Source organism: Schistocerca americana, chromosome 7, assembly GCF_021461395.2.
Source record: "Schistocerca americana isolate TAMUIC-IGC-003095 chromosome 7, iqSchAmer2.1, whole genome shotgun sequence".
Lineage (NCBI taxonomy): Eukaryota > Metazoa > Arthropoda > Insecta > Orthoptera > Acrididae > Schistocerca > Schistocerca americana.
In genome coordinates this window covers 455773131-455797062 of record NC_060125.1, presented here as the reverse complement: position 1 = coordinate 455797062, position 23932 = coordinate 455773131, and the positions used below count along the sequence as shown (strand labels likewise).

The window sequence follows — 23932 nt, the reverse complement described above, 5'->3', positions numbered from 1 at the left end:
CAAACTGTCGCCGCGTTTTTAAATTGTCTGTCTATTATTTTTCTGCTTCCTGTATATTTCATTAGCATCATCAACCCTGTGTTTTATGTTTTAAGCTCCAGCATTTTCTGCCATTTTACCTGTAAGTTACCGATTTTATCGCCAACTGTTATTATTTTTTACTTATCTTCATCTTTTTAAAACAAATTCTGTAGGCTGAAGAGCGGCGTAATAAGCTGCTGCCAGCCCGCCCCCTTTAGGGGGAATCGAAACTCAATAAAGGAAAAAAAAACAAGCGATTAGAGTAAACCAATCAGACATGGAGGGGTCCCATGAAATATGACCCATGTAACAAATGTATGTGGGAGGGGAGGGGAGTCAGATGCATAAAAACCACGCGACGCTGGCCTATCGCAAAAAGACATCTTATCCAGATACAAGCTTTATTGAGTGCAATGTGTCCACGACAGAATCAATGGAAATGATATGCAGCGTATAAAATAATGTAGATGACTACAATAAAATTAAAGGTATGGATCGGCCGTAACAGTGCACATGAAAATAAGTCATACAGAGCTTAGAGGATGTCTGTAATCCATGCTATGTGTCAAGAACTACTGTAGATCAGGGCCTTTAAACAAATAGCACTAACGAAAATCAAATAGCTGGGCAGAGTACGGAGTCCATAATTAATATTCAGGCTAAGGAAAGAGAAAGAATCTGTTATACCTGCAACTTATAAGGGTATTTGATAACCAGGCTCCAAATTATTGCATGATTTGAATAAACAATACCGCTGTGACAGTTAGAATTCTTTATTGGAGAAAATGCCCTGTTTCGCAAATTATATTTGCATCTTCAGGTGCTTCAGTGTATACAAAGGAATAAAAGAACTCACCAGAAATTTAGCCATGCCAAGAAACGTACAAATAACAGTGATAAGGTCTGTGTCTACTTGCATTCAAGTGACTGAAGGCTCTATTTAAACGGATAAAGCCATTTCCAACATTTACATCCAGGCATTTAACACTTCCGACTCAGGAATGATAAAATCTATTAGGGGACAAGGGCATCCCCAGCCTAAAAATGAACCCAGTCAAAGTGAGAACGCAGTAGCTAATAAAATAATTTAAAATAAAAGACAGTTTAAATCCTTAGAAAAACCGCCGCGATTGTAACATTGAAAGTAAAACAGTTGCCTATAGTGTCACGCTTTGCTTCCTTTGTAAACGTCCTGGAGAGAAGCGTTGCTGCTGTTGGCGCCAACTAACTGCTATCTGTAGCGAGGCCACACGGAAAGCAACGCATGCGCAGTGTGGCAAACATTAAGTAACCAGATAGCTTGATTGAAATGCTGGGAGCTGGCTACACATTTTTAATTACCAAAATGCAATAATCAGAAACAAAACACTCTGTTTATGAGTCGCGTGAGTCAGAACTGCTGTTACAATGAATTTCAAAAGGCTTCCTGATACTATCTATGTTCCTATATGCAGCACCATCAAGTGCAATGTCCTTAAAATTAATAAAATAGTTTTCACACGTTGAAAGTCTTTCACACAAATAAAAAAACAGCGGTAGGGCTGGGAAACGTCATTCACTTAAATAATCAAAATTGGCTAGGACGTTTCTTTGACGTAAATCTGTCTGGGAGCTGAGGGCATTTTCAGAGTCATTTTCAATGCTCGAAAAATCTCCGGTTATTCTAAAATATTTGGAACATTACCCCTTCTCTCACGTTGAAGTATTTGAAGTATTGAAGAATGATGACAACATCAGTGACTGTGTGTCCCGTCTACTGCGAGTGAGAGCTAAAGCGCGCTTTATTCTGGACTTAGCGGTATGCCCTCTAAATCTTCCACTAAAACTTCTCCCCATTTGGCCTATGTATTTTATAGGGCAGCTGTCACAAGTAAAACTATAAATAGCCTGAACTTTATGCATATCTCCCTTTTTGAATCCTATGTCAAAAGTTTTGGTCGCTTTTTGAGGATAAAATGGGCTGGTGTTATACCTCTTGCAGCCAGCTGCTTACCTATTTTCTTGGATTTGTTTTCATAACAAACAAACATATAGTAATACATATCTTTAACAGGACTATCACTTAGAGGGATCAGGGTAGTATAACCGCCATGTAATCTCCTGTTTATTTCTTATGACACTACAAATAACTTCATAGACATTGGAGGTAGGTATCTAATTAATTATGCGTAACTCACGCTCAAAAGCTACGCTGCACAGTGGGATATTACGTAGCCTACGCAGCATGGAGCGAAATGCTGCCACCTTATATTGCCATGAGTGGTTCTTATAACTACGAATTACTATATCTGAAGTTGTGGGTCTCCTATAAATATCATAACTGAAATATCCCCTTTGTAACTATACTGACAAACCTAGAAACGGCAATCTTCTGTTCACAGTCTGTTCCATGGTGACCTGCATATTCACATTTTGGTTACTAAGATCCTGAAGAAAATCTTTAAAATTTTGGAGCGAGCCACATGACTGTTACACATGCGGTAGCTAAATTATAAAGTTTGTGGTTAAGGAAATGCTTCCTACAGGGTGTTCAACTATAAGTACCTCCATGTCAATATAAACATACTTTATATATAAACCAACATACTTAGTAACCTGCAATCTATTCGTCCGGTTTACCTAGACTTATAAATCACAGTCAGATTTGATATAAAAATTATGTTCAGCGGACACTAATGGGTCGTTCAAAACGTGATCTGGCTTTCTCTTTTTATTTCATAAATGTTTTCCAGTATATTAAACTTTCAGCTTTTGAATCTTAATGAGAAAGTTCAGTACTTTTTCATATGAGTACTACTCTACGCTTAGACGTGCGATGATTGTCCCCTAAGGCAGTTCTGTTATGTACACTTGCATGTTCTCTGAATCAGGTGAAACTAGATCTGCCTCGCCAACATCAAAGCCTTCACACTCTCCGCAGTGCAGTTTGTGCATTCCAGGATTTCGATACCCACGTTGCTGGTTTTCTATAGTATACCTCAGTTTAGAAGGTACATTATTAGTTGTAATAACGGCAAGGGCTGCATTAGAACCACGTAGCTGTTGTTCAGTTTTGTCCGAGAACGGACCTCTGTAGATGAGAGTAGTACAAGAAAACAGTGGTATTAAATATTTAGACTTTCCCATAACAATGGTAGCTGGTCATCACAAGTTTAGTGTTTTCAGGACCTGCCTCTACAGATCTGATTACTGATGCCAATCCATGTCACCCCAACAAATATGAAAAAAAAAATTACTTTCAAGCTGGACAAGGAGACAATGTCAAGCAAGAAACGACAACGTTGAAATATATCGTTTATATAAATGGTTATGATCCAGTTATGGTCTGTCCGTGTTTGTACTTCGGCAGCCAATACAATGATAATAACATGTTGGTCCTGTTACAATGCATTTGATAATGACGTCGCCATGGTCCATGTTTTCGCATCCACCGCACGCATGTCAGAAAGACATTAATGCAAAGACATTAATGCTAGATTAATCGCTTTCTTATATGTCAATGTTTATGTATCCGCATCGGAGCCACGTTACTTTTTTTATACGTTGCAGCAAAATCCTCATATGGGAACTTCTTGATCTCCCTGTAAAACTGCTAAATAATCCACGTGTGTGCTAGATGCTAGATGCTAGATTAATCGCTTTGTTATATGTCGATGTTTATGTATCCGCATCGAAGCCACGTTACTTTTTGTATACGCTGCAGCAAAGTCCTCAAATGGAAACTTCTTGATCTCCCTGTACAACAACTAAATAACCCACGTGTTTGCTGCCGGTTGTTGGTGAACCTGAAACCTATCTGGTTCCTAGGCTAACAGTATGTCGACGAAACCGCACTGAAGAGATGAGCTGAGCCGCATCCTTATGCACCTTAACTCCGTTCACCGAAGCATCTACTTACCTACGGAAATCGAAGTGGACTGTAAGCTAAACTGTGCGGCTGGTCCCGGCGGAGGTTCGAGTCCTCCCTCGGGTATGGGTGTGTGTATGTGTTTGTCCTTAGGATAATTTAGGTTAAGTAGTGTGTAAGCTTAGGGACTGATGACCTTAGCAGTTTAGTCCCATAAGATTTCACACACATTTGAACATTTTTTGTAAGCTAAATTTGATGGACATCCTGATGAATAGAAATTGAGTCTGAAAACTGTTCATAACGTATACCGCAAGAAGACTCTCATAGTACGAGTATTGCATGCACACGCTCAAAGTTGTATCATCCAGGGCAGAGAAGTGGTGTATTAAAGTATGCTGCCAGATTCGGAAAATCTCAAACGTAGACACTTGAAGGCGGAGTTGAACTGAGAGACGAATCCAACGGTGACTTTGAAGCAAAATCTCAGTGCTATACATCGAGACTATGGAGAAAACGGAACTATGTGTTGTCACTACATTTGAACCACACATTGGAGCATTGTCGGTCAAAATAGGACAAATCCTGCGAAGTTGCAATATACAGGGTCCTCAAACAAAAGTGTCGAATGCTTTCAGAGGTGGTAGTACTCATAAAAACAAGAATAATAAGTCCAATATACATGGGTCTGGAAATGCATACTTTCTGCTATATGTCTGTGCTTACAGGAGGCGTTCAACGTGGCGTCCATTCATGAAAATGCACCCTTCTCTCCTCCGGCGTAAGGAATAACGCAGTCTCTGAGGTATACCCGGTTGTTGCTGTACCTGCTGGCACGCATTGAAGACGAAACCCTGTAGTGTACGCACATCGTTGATTGGCGTGTTGTAGACACGAAAGTCTACAGGGTTGAGGTCTGGGGCACGAGCAGGCCAAGGTGTTCGGCCTTAGACCAATCCGGTGGTCCTGAAATGAACCACATTTGTATTCGTTACTGCAATGGCACAGCCTCCGGCAAAGTAGGCCATACAGCAAAGAGAAAGTCCAGGTTATGCGCCCCAGTTAACCTTTGTGGTAGCACGTATAGCCATATTAATCTACCACCAAGTGCGCCTGCTCGTACGTTGATTGAGAATTGGTGTTGATGCCCTCTTTCCTGAATTACTTGGGGATTTACTTGTATCGCTAAATAAAATATGGATGTGGAGAGTGGATCTGCGGTACACTTCTGCAACAACCATTGACAGAACAGCCGTCTGCCGTAATGATCATCTGTAGATGGTGTGAGTACAGCATAATTCATGAAATACCTCCCCCCCCCCTCCACCTGCCCCCAGATAAGAGAGTGAGACCCACCTTCTGCTGCCGCTAATCGTCGCACATTGGACCTAGGGATTTGTTCCACCGAATGTAGCACCCGTTCCTCCACGTCAGGCGAGCGGACTGTGCGGGGGATCCTTCCACTGTCAGTCTTCCGAGTTTCAAGGGTACCAGCGTCCCTCAGACGCTGGACAAATCTGCCGAACAGCTTCTCAGAGGGCACTCTGCGCTATGGATATTTTTTCAGCACAGTAGACGAGGGCTCACAAGTTACGTCCATTTACTAAACTATAGCAAAATACAATCCGCCATTTCACTTGTCTAGTAGTAGGCTTCCACTGCTAACAAGTGGTGAAACAGAGAAAATGAAAATGTGCTACACCATTTGTACGTAAAAACAGCACAGTACCAGTAAACACGTCAGTGAATTCGCGTTTGGGAGGTGGTAAAACACCATGATACGTACCTTATTCTACAGTACTGTAGAATAAGGCACACAAATACGAGGAAGACTAAAGTAGCCTGCAACATGTCTTGAACCACACAACTGACTGTAGCCCACCTAGTGGCAGGTAGAGTACTGTGAGTAAGACTTTATAATACCCTTGCGACACGTTTCATGGAGGGTCAATGCAACAACTGTGCTAATATCTGTGACCAAGAGTCACCCAGCCCTTAATTTAAACATGTACTTATTTCGGAAGGTATATGTTTCTGAACCCATTTTTACTGAACTTATTATTCTTGTTTCGATGAATTATACCACCTCTCTAAGTATTAGTCACTTATTTAAACACCATGGATGCCCCACAAACACGAGAGAATTGGTGGAAGTGGCAGAGAAGATCTTGTACCTGGATAGGGCTAAATGTATCACATCCACCGTCAATGTGGCAAAACGCACATCGAAGACGCCATACTCCCTGTTGTAGACTGCTGCCGAGAATATCAGCGACATGGTCGTCTAATGCACACAACACGAAGTCAGCGTTGGGAGATCATTGCCTCTCAGAAGGGAATAGCTTTAAGTACGACCGTAGTACGCTCCTACATGACATGACTGGTACTGCATTTCAAAGGATTTAGCTGAGATATGAAACAAGAATCAGGTATTCAACCGCGATGCTCGGCACAACTCAGCATTTCGTCCAGTCGTAACAAAGAACGAGGCTTTCAGCGAACATAGGAAATTGATTACTAGAACTGATGGAGCAGCTGCTGCAACGATGCCGGCGTACGCCGAAGGGAGCAAACCGCGGACGGAATTCCGAACGCTGCAGCAACTGACACACTGTTAGTGCTCCACGTACATAATATAGATTCTGCATACCACAAAACAGGGCAGCCTCGTGACTTAACAATTACTTTATGCTGACGACACGCTCCTGCTTTTTGTTCGTTGATCCTGTTACTCTTGTTCCACGGTACTGCCGTTTGTAATAGAACCGGCTGCAGTGGCCGAGCGGTTCTAGGCGCTACAGTCTGCAATCGCGTGACCGCTACAATCGCAGGTTCGAATCCTGCCTCGGGCATTGATGCGTGTGATGTCCTTAGGTTAGTTAGGTTTAAGTAGTTCTAAGTTCTAGGCGACTGATGACCTCAGTAGTTAAGTCCCATAGTGCTCAGAGCCATTTGAACCATTTTTTGTAATAGAAGCTGCAAGTACGTACATTACACTGGAGTTGGTCACAAAGCCAAGTCCGAAAGAACAGGCACCACACACATTTCAATGCACACTGAGGTGAAAAAAGTCATGAGACAGCGATATGACCTACAAAGATAGCCATATTGTAGCGTACACAATGTATGGTAGTTGCAACTAGGCGCATGGGACAGTCCAATTCGGAGATCGTTGGGGAATTCAATATTTCGAGACGCGCAATTTCAAGATAGCAAGTGTCAGGCATTATCTATCACCACAGATGAAACAGTGGCCGACGGGCTTCACTTAACGATCGAGAGCAGCAGCGTTTGCCGAGTGCTGTCAGTGGTAACAGACAAGCAACGCTGCGTGAAATAAACGCAGAAATCAATGTGCGACGTACGGCGAACGTAACCTTTAGGACAGTGCGGCCAAATATGGACGCCTTGGGAACAGAATACAATAGCAGTTTGTCAGCAGTAGTGAAAGAGGGAGTTTTATTTAACGAAGACATTCAGACATAAGTAAATGATCCTTTACCTTCTACAGATCTATGTGTTTCATGTGATAGCACGTGGATGAAAAGGGGCCACATCTCACTCACGTTTTTTCATCAGTGGCACAAGAAAAGTTTTGGATCTGAAGGTGATGTCCACATATTGCTCTATTTGAGCACAGAGGAAGACTTAGAAAATAATGAAGAAGACAGAGTGTGAAATAACACACAAAATAATTTTCAGCAAGAATTATGATGGTTCTAGTGGTGGCATGGAGCCAGCAGGAATGAAATTAATAATTCATCGGAGCGAAATGAGGCGTGGAGTTAGACATGTGAAATATCTTGGTGATGGAGATTCTAGTGCTTTCAAATCTGTTGCAGAAAACAAGCCATTGGAAACGGGTGCAACACTGAAAAGCTAGAATCTGTGTGGCATTTTCAGAAGAGGATGGACGGGAGACTTCTGAAAATGAAAGGAGAACAAAAAGGTGTAAAGCTCAAAATGGGAAACCACTGGGTGGGCCACAACGCCTCACTGACAGAGTGATCCAGAACTACAAATATATTATGGCAAAGCAATATGGCAAAATACTGGAGATTTGAAGGCAATGCAGAAGGCTGTGTGGGCAATATTTTTCACAAGTTGTCAACTAATGAGAAGGCAGTACATGAATTGTGTGATATATTCTGGTGCAAATATAAGTGGGCGAAAGCAGAAAACAAAACCTATTCATATAAACACAATCTTTCTGACGCAGTCTTAAACACCAAAAGCCAACAATCCAGTTTCTAGCTCATCCTCATTCGTTAAAGAAATATACCCGTGACGGAACAAAAAATCCGAAAGAGAGCTTCAGCTATCACATTTGGAAGAGATGCCCAAAAACAACATTAACCTCATCTACTGTTGTTAAAATTGCCACATATGATGCATGTCTGATGTTTAATGATGGTAATATTGGAAGAATAAGGTCCTTTACTGGACTAGGATTTGTTGCAGGTTGCTTCACCGAGAAGCTATGGAAGAAGATAGATACTTCGAGTGTTGCTCGTTCTGAACTGTCTGTGAAGGATATAGCCAAAAGGGCACGCCAGAAACATCAGATTAAAAGGAAATAAGTACACGAAGAGCAAAAAGACCAAATGTATGGCTGTGGTCAACATTAACGTACTATTTTTTGCTGTAAATCCTTATAAAATCTTTTGTGTGCATTTCACGGAACTTTCATTTTTCAGTGTATAAAAAACAGAAGAATGCTGAAGGTTAGATGGGTGGATCACATAACTAAGGAGGTGGTACTGAATAGAATTGGGGAGGAGTTTGTGGAAAAACTTGACTAGAAGAAGGGACCGTTTGGTAGGACATGTTGTGAGGCATCAAGGGATCACCAATTTAGTATTGGATGGCAGCGTGGAGGGTAAAAATTGTAGAGGGAGACCAAGAGATGAATACACTACGCAGTTTCAGAAGGATGTAGGTTGCAGTAGGTACTGGGAGATGAAGAAGCTTGAACACGACAGAGTAACATGGAGAGCTGCATCAAACCAGTCTCAGGACTGAAGACCACAACAACAACAACGAGGAACATTTTCCCCTGTACCATTGGAGGTAGAAAAGTGATATTTTCTTAAGCTTTTTTCACAGTATAACACCACTTCCTGTGGTAAAAATTTTTTGTGTGTGTATTTCTGTCAAAATTCTTTACTTTTCTGTGAAATTGAAATTGCTTTGTTTCATATGGATAATAATTTAAACAAATTGTAAGAGCTCTGAGGCCGATATTAAAAAACTCTTCCACACGTTTTCTTATCTGATTACTAAGAGTTACCTACCAAACCATGAAGTTTGTAAGTAAAGTAATTTTGTGAAAGTGTTCCATGTGTGATAGCATGTGTTGCGAAAATTTCCAACAATGCCATGATCAAATCTTTGGAGAAAAAAATTGAAAAAATTCCAGATTGTAGCCCATAACATAATTACTTACGGGGTAAATTTGGTTCTATTGTCTTTTAAATACCAAAAACTGTGTTGCATTATGTAAACACGCCCATTTTCTCCTACGTTCCCCCTTAATGGAGTAGGCATCAGACGACTAACGCGAGTGCCTTTGCTAACAGCACGGCGTCGCCTGCAGTGCCTCTCCTGGGCTCGTGACCCTGCAGATTGGACCCTAGACGACTGAAAAACCGTGACCTGGTCAGATGAGTCCCGATTTCTGTTAGTAAGAGGTGATGATAGGTTTCGGGTGTGGCGCAGATCCCACGAAACCATGGACTCAATGTGTCAACAAGCCGCTGTGCAAGCTGGTGATGGTCCCATAATGGTGTGGGCTGTATTTACATGGAATTAATTGTGTGTTCTGGTCCAACTGACTCGATCATTGACTGGGTATGTTCGGCTACTTTGCGACCAAAAATGATTAATTCACAAAACACAAGTATTTTGATTTCTCTTATGAGAAGTGTTTCAAAATTCCATATTCATAATCCCTGCCTATTGAAGTTGGAGGTTCGTTGTGGATGGATGTTCCTGACAAGGCTGAAACTTTCTTCCCAGGTGCTGACGTGGCGTGTTGTTGTGTCTTCATGTTGATAGGAGGGCGTCGCTTTAGTGTCGCTGTTAAGCAGTTTGTTAGCCAACGTCGTCGCTGACATTCGTGTCTGGTTAAATTTAATGAGAATTTCTTTATGTTTTGTTGTTTTCCTTGCTCTTTCGTAGTGGTTCCTTATATCATTTGCACATTGTAATTTCTCAGTGTGTGGCAAGTAAAAGATGGCCACATGGTCAATAATCCCTTGCACGTGCGGAATTCCTGAACGTCTGGTGCCGTGCTTGCAGTTGTGTCAAAGTGGTTCGGTGGGTTTCTGTTGATCAGGCTGAGTATTCGTTTACAATACCGCCGGGCTATAAATGTGGAGCACCCAGACATGATCGAATGTCCGTGTAACAGCGTACACGTGCACACCACTGACAGGAATATAAATGATAGTGTTGCAGTTCTCTGTGACAGTAGAACGACCACCAGAACATTTCTGTGTTGTTGGTGTTTAGTGTTGTTAACAGCCGTATGATATACAAGGGACGTTAACGGCATCGTGTGCAGAGACTGTTTTGAAGGTAATGGGGATGCGGAATAGCAGTATGAGACAGCAGCAGAAAGAGTTTTATACCGGTCTCATTTTCAGAATCCATTTGGTGAAATCGTACAATAACTCAATTTTTGGGGCTGTCTGACGTGACAGTGGTCCAGTGTTTTTCTGCAGGGACACATGAGGGCAGGCATACTCGTCAAGATTCAGGTCGACCACTTATGAACTTTAGAAAGGTGGATCGAAATCCTGTGTACCAAGCACATCGTAACCCCTTCACATCTGCACCTTCGACCCAAGAACAAGTAATGGACTCTATGCAACATTCTGTGTCATCCCACGCCATTGGTCGCAGACTGGCAGCAGCCACATTAAGGCACTATCGCGCCGTGCATGGACTGCAGTTAACACCACAACACAAACGGCTGCGTTTGGGGTGATGCTGTGACTGGGAAACATGGTTCCTCGTGGATGGCATCACATTGCGTTCGGTGACCAATCATGGTTCTGCACTACCCTGATCTTCGATTTCGGCGCATATGGCTGCAACGTGGTAAGAGGTTCCATTCATCCAATGTTTTGGAGATGCACAACGGTCTCCAGGCGTCTTGGTGTGGTGAACCATCGGGTATGGTTTCAGGTAATTGCTAATAATGCTTCATGGAACGTCATTCTGCAACGTTACGTCACGGACATTGTGCCTTCTCATTTGATACCTCTCACGTGACATTGCCTTGGTCTAATTTTTCGAAACGAGAATGCTCGTCAACACGTGTTATGTTTCTCAATGTGTTGTCTGCATGTGCTGACGTACTGCTGTGGCCAGTAAGATCCGCGATATGCCCCCGATAGAACACGTTTGGTGTCAGCTCACACGTCAAATCCGTCCCGGTGCCAGTATTCGGAATAACAAGAAGCAGTTACACCGCCTGTGGACCAGCTTGGCTAAGGAGAGGACACAACAGCGTTACGACAACCTTCCCAAATGAATCAGTGAGCGTATCAAAGCCAGAGGATATGCAACGTCATACTGACAAGGGGATCATACTCCAAACATCTCAGTAAATTTGACTCGATATTGCAGTCATTAAAATAACTTCACATACCGTCTCAGTACGTAGAGTTCCGTTTCGTTTCTTCGTCTTCTTCACTTTGCACTCCTCACTCTTTTGTCAGGTAGAACAATTGCCAAACCGCTGCGACGGTCCGCCACGTGGTCCTGTGCTCCAGAGGGCGTAGTTCACAGAACGTGTCACACACTTCACTCTGGATCAAGCGTATGCCAGCCAGTTTTTATTGGTCGGTAACGTTGTGTAAACAGCCTTGTACCAAGTGCTTCCGTCTTCGGTTCTACCAGTGGTGTTGCAGAAACTTCGACTCAGAAGTGTTCCTGAGTATGTCGCTCCGGAGAGCCCCGTATAGGTTCGTTTCAGATTTGTCTCTTGGATTGAGGGCGCTTTCTGTTTTGTAGCTCTTCTACACGTAGTAGCTACGCCTGTAACCGAGTGTAGATGGGATATTTGTGCGGCTTACTGGATCTGTAGCGTAGTATCGTCTGTATCTGTCTACGAAAGCTGCTATTTATTTTTATATTGAAAATTCTGTGTTTCAGCAAAGCAGCGCACTTTCACATAATGTCGATCATGCGGAGGCGTTATCCTTCTGGTTTTAGAGTACATGCGGTGTGTACAACATAAAATACGTATCTACGCCACAGTAGTCAGAAGATCGCTTGTGTTACAACTCGTCCCAATTCTTTTGGAAGATTTATAAATTGTTCAAAAAATGGTTCAAATGGTTCTGAGCACTGTGGGACTTAACAACTATGGCCATCAGTCCCCTAGAACTTAGAACTACTTAAACCTAACTAACCTAAGGACATCACACAAGACCCAGTCATCACGAGGCAGAGAAAATCCCTGATCCCGCCGGGAATCGAACCCGGGAACCCGGGCGTGGGAAGCGAGAACGCTACCGCACGACCACGAGCTGCGGACTTAGACATTGTCCAAGTAGCAAAATTTTGACAGCAAAAATATATTTATTAATTTTACCATTTGTATCAATGTCGGATTTCTTGTTACGATTGCTTTAGTTGGTGCTGTGTTCCAATATAATTTTATCCATGAGTTCGATATAGGCTTGTACGTGAGTACGAAGATTTAATGCCTCTCTCTTTTTTTACGTATCTGAACATCGGGCGAGAGGGATGTGGAGTGAGAACATAAGCGACTCCAGGCTTTCGACATGTCCTGTTTACCAGCGCACCTGATGATTGCTTCAGTATCCAACACCAAAATATTGCACCTAGTTGACACTAGCAACTTGCAGTACACGCCACAACTGTTGTTACTTCGACTGAAACACGGTACTGATTTGATAGTGCTACCTTATTTACGTACTCATATTTCATTCAAGATCTGTTTTCATTTTGTACGTAAAACATACAATACTAATTTTGTGAAAGGCAACATTATCCATAGTACACTGTACACTCACGTACATTATTCGTTGTGCGATTGGGCAACTTAAAACACGAAGACGTTTACAAGTACCTATGAAAGAATACACAAAGATTGACGAGTACTACATTAATTACATACACCGAGGAAAACCATTAAACATAACTACATTTATGTTTAAATTCTGTAGAAACAGTCTTTCTTACTTATACATAAGAATTATGTAATGTTTGTCGGCCAGTGTGGCCGTGCGGTTCTGAGCGCTTTAGTCTGGAACCGCGTGACCGTTACGGTCGCAGGTTCGAGTCCTGCCTCGGGCATGGATGTGTGTGATGTCCTTAGGTTGGTTAGGTTTAATTAGTTCTAAGTTCTAGGCAACTGATGACCTCAGAAGTTAAGTCGCATAGTGCTCAGAGCCATTTGAGCCAATTATGAAATGTTTATTACTTATTGGGAATACAATCTAAAATTCATTCAATTTGTGAACCCATACGTGAAATAATGAATCTATATCACAATCTAAGAGCGAAAACATCGGCCTAGAAGCAAACACCCACGTCTTTTTATGTATGAACCACGAGACTTCTCTACAATCAGCTGTTCTAATTTAGATGACCGTCGACAATGTACGTCTTTACATATTACATGCTTTGTTGGTATGCCAGCAAGTCAAATTGACCTTGTGTAGGAAAGCAGATTTTATGGAACATATGTTACAACCACAAAATAAATTAATTAAACATTTGTTACAATGTCAAAATGGTATACTTGAAGATATACCTTATAGGTATGAGACTACGATGAATGCTGTCACATTGTACGTCTAAAACGCAATACATCCATCCTCAGTTTAGAAGCAGAAAAGCTCCTTAATATCACTACCCGCATTTCGTTTATAAATACGTCTATCATTTCTCAGTTACATCTCTCACATCCATCCCTATTAATAATGAATGTGCATTACTTTAGTTTCAATTACAGACTCTTTCTACAATCCTATTGCAGTGAGGAATAGCAGAAATGTGTAAGTGTTGAGCAGGCGTTACATACATTTTTTGAATTTCATTGAACCGATGAATTTCTGTACTAGGGGTATAAGAATTGCATTGTAGAAAAACAGGGTGAAAGAATGCACCCCTTTCTGGTAGCTATTTTATTATAAATATTTCGTCCTTGGTAATACCAATATTACGAACATTATTTTATTGCCACGCTATGTCGTTCTTATAACCATTTCGTACTGACTGTCACTTAAATTACGTACTTGGATTTGTGTGTGCAATATGTTTAAATATTATTTTATAACCCATGTATTTCATGTATACCATTGTGATTGTGTAACACACGCTTTATTAATCAATTTGACGTTACATATGCTTCCTGAGAACTGGTTTTGTACATAAGGTCAATTTTCTCTTATTGCCATGCTACAAATAATGTAGTACACAAAGATGTACATCATTGATTATCATCCAAATTAGAACAGCATCAGTCTGTGTGTGGGAGTCTTGTGGTTGACATATGACGTGGTTGTATTTTTGTAGTAAGATGTTTTCGTTCATAGTCATTGACGTAGATTAATTGCTCCACATATGGATTCGCACATCGTATAACTTTTCGACTGTATTCCACAACAAATTTGACACATCACATAATATTTATATATAAGTGAGAATTACTGGTTCTATAAAATTTAAGCACAATTGTTGTCATGTTTAATTGTTCAAATGGCTCTGAGCACTATGGGACTCAACTGCTGAGGTCATTAGTCCCCTAGAACTTAGAACTAGTTAAACCTAACTAACCTAAGGACATCACAAACATCCATGCCCGAGGCAGGATTCGAACCTGCGACCGTAGCGGTCTTGCGGTTCCAGACTGCAGCGCCTTTAACCGCACGGCCACTTTGGCCGGCGTTTAATTGTTTTCCATGATGTATATATTTAATGTAATACTCGCCAATGTTCATAAATTCTTTACTAGGTTCTTGAAAACGACTTATTGTCGGCATTGGCCTATCGCACAATGAATAAAGTATATGATTGTGCAGTCTACTAGATATAGTGCTTTCTTACACAAAATTGCTGGAGGCCGTGGACCTTCTTACGAAAAAGTATCATTAGAATATTTATGCCGTGAATAATTAATTTAGTGAATTTTTTTCTACTTGTTCATGCGAACAGATCTGGAGACGAATATGTAAATCTGTTCGTACTTTTAATTTCTTCTTTTGTTATGTTCGTTAAAATTACAAGATTAAGAAGTTAAGGACATGTATGTGGTGAATTACAGGGGGTCGGCTTCGTAGATTAATGCAGTCGCAGCTAGCGTGACGCAAAGAAGCGAGTATAGCCAATAGGGGTTAGACTTGTTACGTGTAGGTGCCAGACGTGGCTGCAGGTAAATCCCAGAAAGTTAGAGCTCTAATAAATACGGTAAACGAACGACGTATGTCGCAGTTAACACGTAGGGAAACTTCTTTACGGCCCTGGAGTGATAATGCTAGGAGACAGTGCAAGATAGAATTTTTTGCTTTGGAGTAAGTGAGTAACATTTCGGCCACGTACGGATTGCACAGGAAGAGAAACAGTCATTATTAGGGGCCTCTAAAAATACTGAACTAAATTACACGCATGGCTGTCTGAAACTACGCCAATAACTGATGCTAGTTTACAAATAGGAATAGCCGACGGTTTTCGAAGGGAGAGAAGGCGTCAAATCTGATCCACAGGCAGATTTATAAACAGCAGAGCTGAACAGAAATTGTGTAAGTACATAAAGAAAGTAGCCTCGGAACAGCGTCAAATGTTTCTTTTCTGAATGCTGACAAAACTGGAAGACTTAGTTCCGAATAAGGAATATGGAGGCTTCCCTCATACTGACTCGTGAGTACAGTCGACAGTGTGGGGCACGTCTCAGTAATGGGCTAGTTTATTGTCAAGTGTAATACAATGAAAGATTCACTGATGCGAAAACCACCGTGTTAATTCCGGCAGCCTTGTACCAGTTACCTAATAAGCTGCGGCGGTATTCAGTTTTATCAGCGTGTTAAATTTTAAGTTTCACTTAACTGCGGGTTTCGCAGGCCCCTATTTGGACCGTACTTGATTACTGTGAAGTTTACCTTTTCATGGCGTTCCCATGGAAGCCGTGTATTCTGAGTTTCCGTGGATTTTAATGCGAAATACAGTTTTCCTAGGTCGATATTTAAAAGACAATACACAAAGTTAACTGGAGGATACAGGGCCCTGCCAGTATACAGAGAGCATAAAAAAAAATCGATTTAGCAACGCCACATTTTCCACATGAATAAAGATAGATGGTTGGGTAAATTCAAGCTTACCATTGTGCTACGAACGTTTTGTTTAGAATAGATACAACAGACCTTGGGCTAATGCGCATATACCTAAAATCACAAGGAATGCAAATAATGGCCGTTGAAATCGGCGTTTTTTTTTTCAGCTCCGTTATGATAAAATCCTCATTACATTTTCCGGAGTGTTTAATGTACCCTCCACCAGATACACAACAAACATTCACACGTTAGTGAAACTAGTCAGATATATTTCTGAGCGTGTCTAGATTTCTTGCATTTACTGATTTTGCTAATCAGTGGTTTAGGACACCCAGAGTTGTAGTATGGGGAAGCAAATGGAAGGGAAACCTGCTGACTGAAATTTCGCGAAAAACGCCTTTGATTTAATGATTGTCATCCCAGCCCCCTTATCATATCCGCGTCGTTCTGTTCCCTATTTCGCGGTGATACCACATGAGCTACCTTTGATGCCCTCCATTCATCCTATCTCTTAAGGATCCCATACAGCACAGTGCTACCTTAGCAGAGTATGAACAAGTGTAGTGGAGGCAGTCTCTTTAGCATTCCTGTTGCATCTTCTAAGCGTAGTACCAACAACGATATTATCTATGTTATCCTTCCAGTTTAAGATTTTCCAAAGTGTTTAGTCGAATTGAGACCTTTTAAATTTGTGTGATTTATTGTGTAACCGCAATTTAACGGATTTCGAACTCCCGTGGATGACCTTATACTTTTCTCTATCGAGAGACAATTTCCACTTTTCGCGCCATTCAGATATCGTGTCTAAGCCATTTTGAAAAAAGTTTTGTTTACCTGATGTCTTTACTAGACGGTAAATGACAGCATCACATGAAACAATCTAAGAGAGCTGCTGAGATTGTCTGCTAAATCGTTTATGTAGATGAGGGACAGTAGAGGACCTATACACTTGCTTGGGGAACATCGGATATCAATTCTGTTTAACTCAATGATTTCCCACCAATTACTACGCCCTGTGACATTTCAGACAGGGACCCAAGAATCCACTCCCACAACTGTAGCTTACAACACAGGCACGCAATTCGGTTTGGGGTCTCTTGTTAGGAAAGGTGTCAAAGTATTGGATCAGCAAACTGTGAAAGGAATCTTACTGGTATGCTATCGAGACTGGAAGACTTGCTTTAAGCTGTTACAGTACACTGTGGATAACTGTTTGTTAAGTTACTCATTCTGTCAGTTGTTGTCGATCGGAATGCTGATTTATTTATTTTTTCTTCTCACCAGAAAAATGCCCAACTGTCGGTTCACACAGGGGTTAGTACTCTGTAGGCACAAAACTCGTCTGAAAGCGCTCTGCCTCTAGACCGAGGCAGATCTTTGGGTTTTCCCTTGGATACACAAAAAGTACCTCGAAACTACTCGTTCCAACGCCAAATGGTTTAGAGTGTAGAAGCTGCAGTGCAGTGCACAGATAACGTCATGCAGTTGTAAATGAATTACACCTATTGAAACGCAGAAGCAAAACGCTTTTCCTTGCAGTGTTTTTAGCCCAGTCACATAAAGCAAATTAGGGGAAAAAATCTGTGTAGCCGTAAACTTTTGTACAGTGATTGATGGTGTGTAATGAATAACATACTAAAAGTCTTGCATAGTGGGAATGGGGATGTCAGGCGGTAAAGGTCAGTCTCTTGTGTTTTTCTTGTTCGTCTCGGAAACCATGGCTTTTCCCTGAAATGCTTCCTAGGACGAAATTAAACTACACTCAGTTTTCGACAAAAACGTGTTGTTTATTTTGTTTCAAGGACTTTTAGTTTCTGCGTTTCAGGGGCTATAAAAAGAGAAGATAATTAAAATGTGTTTTAATGGTATAAAATTAATGTATATTGTTAAATGACGTGATTTAAGAACGAATATCATATGTTTGTAACATGTCGAAGTTCCGTAGATCCATATTAAGGGACGCATAGTGTTACAGGCGTCAAACACGATGAAAAAACGGGGGGGGGGGGGGGTTTGGAGGCTATGAGCGTCACAGAAAATAGGTCGACGGATAGACGTCACGCACTTCTCTCCTTCAAAGGTCTGCAAAAAGATGAGTGAGTAGGAAATTTCCCATTCTCTCTGCCGCACTGCGTCCCAAAAGACAACTATAGGATATTTATATTTCACAAAGCTATACCGACCCTTACGCAGCTCGCATTATAAATCAGTGGAATGCAATGGAAGACGCGCCTGTATAGTTCATTTTTCACAAAGTACTTTAACTCTGCATGGAATATGCTCTTGTTTATATAGTGATTCTTATTTTATTAAGTATTTATTTTCTGTTATTAAATGAGTTATTATGTAAAAGAGCTGAACAGCCGGAGCTGTCTACCGTTTAATACACTGAACAACCTGCCCCAATGGGACATGCTGTCAATACGTATACGTCAATGCCGATTTCATTGTCTCCACTATCAGCGGCTGGAATGCTTTTCACAGCTTCAGGGTATCAAATGTATCGCCCCGGCCTCCACTCTCTCAACATCTGAAGAGGCTCAGAGCCTTATGTTGGTTCCATCTGTAACGGAAGTAGGTCACCTACTAGACACTATAGAACTTGAGATAATTCAAGACAAATCAAGTAATGTATTAAGCAGATTAGTGTTCTAGATTTAAACATGATCAGTTTCCATCATATATTTTTGCTTCGCCTTGCAAGGTGCCTTGTGCGTGAGTGGTAAGTGACTGTAACCTGTGCACCCCACTCTATAAGTGACAGCATTTCCTGAATGGAAGAGATTTACCGAGTCTACTAGTATCACAATAAATGATGAGGGAAGCGAAGTAACTTTCTGGTCATTCATTAATTCACCACCAAATGACTACAACAAGGTTGCAAGGCTTCACAGTATGCTCTTAACGGCAGACAGCTGCAAGATACCACCTTTACTAATTCAATACCTTTCAACCGACACTAAATCACTGACGTCACACTGACGAACTAAGCCCTTCTCAGCCGTTGTTCACAGGAACATACGTTACATAAAAGCTCACTCAACTACACCAAATAAGTAATCAATAAACTGAAAATAGCTCCACTACTTAAACATGTTCTCGGTGGAGTCATTTTATCTACTTACATGCGGGAACTGGACGGGAAATTCTGGGAAGATGTAGTTTGTCTGTAAACTGACAAGCGAGCCATGCTCGTGGTGGAGGCAGTCGCTTTTCTTGGAAGAGCCCAATAACTGTCGTACTGGACGACTAAGAATCAATTTCCAGTCTAGCAGTGCAGAACAATGTACAGAGATTTACGTAGACTATCTCCAGGCGCGTTTTTTCATTTACTGTCATAACTCAGGACACAGAGTGATGTGTGTGTCCATACACAACACATGTCTGTATTCTATGTTGTCTTAACGCAATTTGTGGAAAAGACTCTTCACGCAGTATTATCAAGTACGCTTGCATGTGAACTTTTGTGTGTGGTTCAAGTTCCTCACCAGCAGACGCCGCACCTTACTCCAGGGTTCCATAAGTAATCTCTCTATAGTGTCTATACGTGGTTTGTCAGAAGATACTGTTAATAGTGTCAAGTCTGGTTGAAGGTAACATTAAGCCCGGTTTCCCTATTCGGAAAGAATAAGGTGTGTACCGGCAGCGCGTTTCTCTCTCTGTATCTCTCTCTCTCTCCGTCCGTCCCTCTCTCCCCGTCCTCCGTATCTCCCTGTCCCCTTTCATCTCTCTCTCTCTCTCAGTTATCGAGAACACAAATTCGACACAGCTGACCGTGCACTATTATAAATCACACCTACACAAACAGTTAAAGGCAACCACCCACATCTCACTCACTGTGAAGAGATTTCATATTTAGTGGTTTGTGCCATCAGTATACATGCCAGTCAACAACATCATGACGTCTGCAGTATCATCTGATGATTGGTACCTGACACTGTTCTCATTAGTAACAGCTAAGTTTACAAAACAACGCCCTCCACGTACCTTCAGCCACGACGCGGAGCTGCCCGGCCAAGATTCGTTCTGGTACCTGATGACGCCGGTGTCCAGCTCAAAGGACGGCACACCACCAGAGTCTCCAGGCTCGACGATGGTAGTTGTATACGTGTTAATCCCGATGAAGTCAGCTGAACCTAAAATTTTAAAAAAGAAAGAAAAGCCTGCTTAGGTATGGATCGGATGAAATGAGAACACTTTACGGTAAGCATCAGCTGAAAAGTGAAGAGGGGTTTACAGAACCTGTGAGTTCAGTAGGCAGAATACATAAGTGTTGTAACTTAATTTTATGTGCGTAGTAGCAAGCAAACTGTGGTACAAAAGGATACTGAAACCGAACTGAAATGTTAAGACATACAGATGTTCGGGATGAATGAAATATGTGCAAAACGCTTACTAGAAAAAGGGACTGAATGATAACGACATTATTTAAGACTTCAGAGAGTAACTTTCGTGACACTAGTCTACTCCGTGGAAAGAAAAAACTGTACAGAAAGACAAAGATTTGAATACGTAAAACAAATGAATGGAGACGATGGGTATCAGCATCACTCCAAGTTGAAGAAATTGAAGAGGAGAGAAATTTGGCAACGTCTATAGAGTATACAAAGCACGAAATGGAACAACAAAAAATCAAGATATTCTGGCTCTCTCTTCGTAGACATCAATGAGTTCCTACCAAAATATGGTATCCGATGTACTGTATTTCATTTCCCTTTACGAAGATGAAATGCGTGCGTGGTCTACTTAAACATGTCATTGCAAGTTTAATCTGAACGGCCTCCTGCCATGTGCGCTTGATTTTCTAGTGGTGTGTGTTTATGCGATTCAGCAGTCTATTGTTATTACTGACAGAAATTAAGACGCAAAATGTAGCACTATGATGTTAAATTCTTTCTTTCTGTAATATTTATATAGAAATACTTACCGTCTTTAAAAACTGTACTTTATTAGGAGACAAAAAAATACATACGTTATTACATTAGTACAACTTCAAAGTGCGGCATCTTCCGAAACAATAATTCAAATGTAAAGGTGCATAACATTTTATACAATTGTACCTAGAATCACTCCGCCTGTCATGTTTTGCGCGTGCAATACATTTCCTCTTTGCGGTCTTCTTCTTCGATGTTCCTGGGATTAGCGAGATAAATTGGCTCTCAGTTTGGGGTAAGGGATTAGCATGACCAGCCGATCTCCTTCCACGACATCCCTCTGTTTGCGGTCCATGGTGAATCTCTAAAATCTCGTTGACGGTTTTCTACTGAAATTGAGATACTGAAATATCTCGTCTAGTTATACAACACATGCGCTTTCAGCAAGAGACAGCTCCACAAAATGAAGAAATATTTTATACTAATTTTCAGTTTCTCGTAAACAGGCTACTGAATTTAGCTTCATGCCGCTTCTGTGAACGGCTGTGATTTGTGATTTCGCTTTTATGCTGATTTGAAAGCAACCTGATTTTCCGATTGTCCTGTCACTCGAGAAGAAGAAGTTTGTCTGTCAACATAAACTCGATCTCAGATGTCATTTTTTTTTTTTTTTTTTTGTGAATACAGCAGTCATGCATGTACCGTTTTCCCTTGCTGCTCCACAAGCATTAGTCACTTTGTCATGTAGATATGCAAGTAACACCAGGCTAGTGTACCAGTTGTCAACTTACAGTGTGTGAGCTTTACCAAGGTATCGCTCTAATAAAGTTAGGACACTGCCTCTTCCAGGTACTCCAACGTTTACACCAAGATAATTTTATTCTTTTATGTCCGTTGCTGCACCCACGTAAATAATAAAGTCAAGGATATTTCCAGTTTAACTACAAAGAATACAGAACACTTTATGCTAATATATAACTTTGAATAGAAGGCCCTGTTTGGAAACGACACGATCTTTGTACAGAACCAAACTATCGTCCTATGCACAAATTTATAACGAGATGGAAAGAATCTGGAAATGATCCACAATTCCCCTTATTTTACAAATTTTGTCACTATTATCAACGAAGTTTAACAGTCTTAGCACAGAAGGCACTAATCTCTTGGCACGATTTGTGCATAAATTGGAGTAGAGAGTCACGGATCGTGGGTCCGATAACAATTTACATTACTTCTTCTCACTAGAGCCATCATAAAATTTACGACAAGGAAACAGTAAACTTTAATCAACTTCCTCGCACATACCTCGTAAGAAAACATTGCTCTTACCTGTCAAAACTTTAATTTTTGTCATGCTGAAGGAAATTTCTTTAGAGTGCTCAGAAAAAAATACAATCAATAATGTCGATTCCAGCTATAAGCGTTCTTAATGGGAATTAGGGATCTGTACGGGTCTAGAGATTTCGTGCAAAATTCGCTAAATCGGCATAGAGCTTGGTATAATTATGTAACTGGGTACGGCAAGCGGAAATAAGGGAGGTAGTGTCATGAAATTTTATGATTACACCAGTCAAAAACGGTCAGTTCCACCGTTGACAGTTTATTGTATGCAGTTTATTGCTTCCAACACTTAATTAATGAGTCTTGGGATGATAAATGGAACTTGATAGACGTTCTTATTTTGTGTCAATAAACGATTCTGAAGAAATCTGTCGGCTGTGTAGAGGGGGCAGAATAATGCAATAAGTATTTTAATGTTTCTGCCCAATTTTACTTTCAAGGGGTAAAACGCACCTCGAAAGGTAATTGGATTTGGAAAGAATACCAACGAAACGGTGATAAATGAAAAATGTTTCTCATATAAAGGTTGAAACGTAATTAACGTTCTTGACATTTACAGAGTTGATTATGTACAAGTGACTGCAGTTTGATTACATTATTTCTCGAGTGGAGACTGACATCATAATAATTCAACAGAACTAAATCTGAAAAATTTTCTCACAACGTTCCCCCAACATCCCAAAGGACTTGACGGCGCAGGAACTGCCGTGAGATGTGTACGGTTTTCGATGTTGGAACAACTTTGTGAGTAGATTTTCAGATATAGTTCTATCGAATGATTGTAATGTCAGTCTCTACTTGAGAAATAATATTATCAAGCTGCAGTCATTAACAGATAATCAATTGTCTGCGTCAAGGCTTACCTGTGTACTGAAAGATACCCAATACAAATCAGGATATTTAAAGATTCACCCGCAAAAACTTGAAATCCTGATGAACTTTGTTTTACGTATATTTCGTTCTCTGTCATGTATGTTACGTGAGTAAATTTCGTTCATTTCACGCGCATAGTGTAAGCAAACGTTGTGTTTTAAGCATTTCTTTATTGGTTAACGTTACTGTAATAATTCCGATAATAATGTGAGTTATTTATTATTTTCAACTAACAAAATACACATATGTCAAAAGGTAAACTAAAAAATAAAACAGGAAACAAAAATGAATAAAAACGTAAAGTAACAATTTAAAACAACAGAAATACAAGTAAAATAAATAACCAGACGAATAACGGATGTTTTATGTATATTTTAATCAGTTATGAATATTTTATATTATGGTGTTTTATATTATGAGTATTTTAATTAGAGATGTTGAAAATACTCTGAAGGCACAATGTGTATTGCTTACTTTCCAAAAGTGGTGTCTCAGAACCCAGCTTTATTGCACATGGACGTATGTAGCTTCAAAGCTCCTTTAATTTATGTTTTGACAAAAGTTTTCATTTTTAAAACTCATTAATACTGGTGGAGTATTGTAAAAAATTAGAGCATACATTTTTAAGAACATTAATTAAGCATCAACGTTTGTGTGCGGCACATTTG

The 23932-nt window shown here is 40.7% G+C and overlaps 1 protein-coding gene across 1 annotated transcript in view; it reads right to left on the bottom strand.

Moving 5' to 3' along the window:
- The window catches only part of LOC124623006 (myrosinase 1-like), an 80172-nt gene that overhangs the window by 12819 nt on the left and 43421 nt on the right, over positions 1–23932 (bottom strand). Inside the window, exon 8 of the mRNA XM_047148797.1 lies at positions 20164–20312. Coding sequence (XP_047004753.1) covers positions 20164–20312 — 149 coding nt within the window. The remainder of the gene's footprint in view (positions 1–20163; positions 20313–23932) is intronic.